The sequence below is a fragment of the Cyphomyrmex costatus genome, unplaced genomic scaffold (assembly GCF_001594065.2).
Source record: "Cyphomyrmex costatus isolate MS0001 unplaced genomic scaffold, Ccosl1.0 scaffold1160, whole genome shotgun sequence".
NCBI classification, from domain to species: domain Eukaryota; kingdom Metazoa; phylum Arthropoda; class Insecta; order Hymenoptera; family Formicidae; genus Cyphomyrmex; species Cyphomyrmex costatus.
In genome coordinates, this window is record NW_017275131.1 from 5,196 (window position 1) to 7,776 (window position 2,581).

Genomic DNA, 2,581 nt, shown 5'->3' on the forward strand with positions numbered 1-2,581 from the left:
TATATATATATTAATTTCCATTTCATTATCTTGCAATAACAAAATGTATTACGTTAAAATAGACAATTTGATATAAGAATTCTATTAAAATTAATACTGATCTTTTGTGATTCAGTTTTGAAATATAAAAAACTGTTATTTGAATCTCTCACCTAGAACACTATATTTGATTTAAGATTGTGGAGCACATAAGAATATGTATATACGTTCATTTTGAATTTGCACCTTTAATGATCTATCAGTTACTTTTCGTGGTACATATTCAACATAGAAAATATACATAATGTTTGTTCACTTTGAACTGGCACATTTAGTAATATATCAGTTACTTTTTCTGGTCATATATTATATTAGGTAATATCATTTAAAGTATTAAAGGTTTAAATTATTATGTTACATTATTAGATAATCATTTTAATTTAAAAAGGTTCAAATTTTTGGGGTAAGATTATAAGTAACATTCACGGCGTTGAATTCAAATAATATGCAGTCGTCGCAAATTAATTCAAGGAAAAACTTTTCCGAATTAAAAATAATCTCAATTAACGTTAATTCCCTGATCAGGAATCAGAGAAGCGCTTCTCTGTTGAATATAATTAACAAATACTATCCCGATGTAGTTCTAATTTGGGAAACTAAATTAAATCACGTTCTGCGTTTTGAGAATTATGATATTATTAGGAATGATAGGAATGATCCTCACAGAGGTGGTGGTACGGCCATTTTAATGAAAAGAAGCATTAGTCACAGTATAGTTTCAAATAATATAACTCACGGTAATAAAATTCTTGAAACTTCGATAATCAAATGTAAATTGAAATCAAATAATTTCTTATATATATTATTTCAGCGTATGCAAAATGTGGAACCCAGAAAGAATTCATCCCAGAACTTGATAATCTATTTAAAGAGTTAAAACTTAACGATTTTGAAAATTACTACATACTTGCGGGAGATCTGAATGCCAAGCACACTGATTGGCGTAACAAAATTAACAATCCTAGAGGAGTTTCTTTTCGCCTTTGGCTTCAAACTAATGAATTAAAGTACAGATCAATCTTGTTATGCTCTAAATATCTATCTTATCCTAACGGCCAATCCTTTCTAGATCTAGTACTAGCAGACGCCAGACTTAAATTTCAAGTTTTGGAAGATGATGTCTTTCTCACTAATATACCATATGATAGTGATCATAATGCACTTTTATATAATGTTGAGATCGAGAGCGAGGACGAGTTCCTTTTGGATGCGAACAATCCTATCAGAAAATTCAACTACAAAAAAGCAAATTGGGAAAAATTTAATTCGCATCTAGAGCAAAATTTCAATATAGTCATCCCTAATGATAGAAATTTAAATATAAATGAGATAAACACTTATCTCCAGAATATAGACGACGCGATTACTGATGCTATGGCTATAAATATCCTTAGAATCAAATTCAAAAATCCATTAAAATCATACATAAACGATACTATAAGAAACTTACAAAATGAAAAGAGCAAGTTACTTACACAAATACATCGTCTAAACAGAAAGTGGCCTCTTGTCAATTTTCGTAGATTAAAACAGTTAAAAAAAGAAATCAACAAGATTAAAGAACAATTGAAAACGGAATTCTCAAAATCTATCAGTAATTATTGGAAAGAAAAGATCTCCAATATAACAAAGCAGGATTCAGCAAAGATGTTCCCGAAAATAAACTCTATATTCAGGAAAAATGACCCTATTGAGATCTCTAGTCTTAAATTAGATTCGAACTCTGATACTCTGATTTCTGCAAAAATTGATACCATTAAACTTATTACGGATACAAATGGGAATGTACTTGTCGAAAACATACAAGACAAATTAGATGTACTCGGCGCACATTTCGCCAGTGTTAATAACAGGAAGATAGAAAACAATAGACCACATTTAAATGAATTAATAGATAGTCAAATAAATGCATTCAAAAATAGTGTATCAGCTGATCGCGAAAATAATGTGTTGTTTGCAACTTCGGCAGTGATAATACGGCGGACAACCCATCTGGTCCTCCGGAATTTGCCAATTATTTTATTAACACGACTTCGCTAATAATAATTTTCAGAAAAATCAATAACAAAAAATCATATGGTTTAGACGGTATTCCAAATATAGTATTAAAACATTTACCGATCAAAATAATATACAATTACTCGATATTGTTAAATAATCTATTAAATTATTCAATAGTAGAGTATATAAGGGGATTCAAAGCCATGGTCCTCTGAGGGGGGGTGAGGGGCGAGGGGAACCCGAGGCGCGGGGGGTCTACGTCACGGCAGGGGACGGGGATGACGTCACGGATGCGGACGAGGGAGTATGACGTCACAGAGCGAGAGGGGTATGACGTCACGGGAGGGGAGGGGGATGACGTCACGGATGCAGGCGAGGGGTATGACGCCACGGCAGGGAAGGGGGATGACGTCACGGATGAAGGCGAGGGGTATGACGTCAGGCAGGGGAGGGGGATGACGTCACGGATGCAGGCGAGGGGTATGACGCCACGGCAGGGAAGGGGGATGACGTCACGGATGAAGGCGAGGGGTATGACGTC

General features: G+C 34.3%; 1 protein-coding gene across 1 annotated transcript; it reads left to right on the top strand.

Annotated features, from left to right (window-relative positions):
* Nucleotides 1-564: 564 nt before the first annotated feature.
* Nucleotides 565-2,079, top strand: LOC108778109 (uncharacterized; the record flags this gene model as incomplete). Its single annotated transcript, XM_018545212.1, has 2 exons — nt 565-749; nt 851-2,079. Coding segments are annotated over 2 exons (1,414 nt in total), but the record flags the coding sequence as incomplete, so codon positions are not given.
* Between the last annotated feature and the right edge of the window lie 502 nt (nt 2,080-2,581).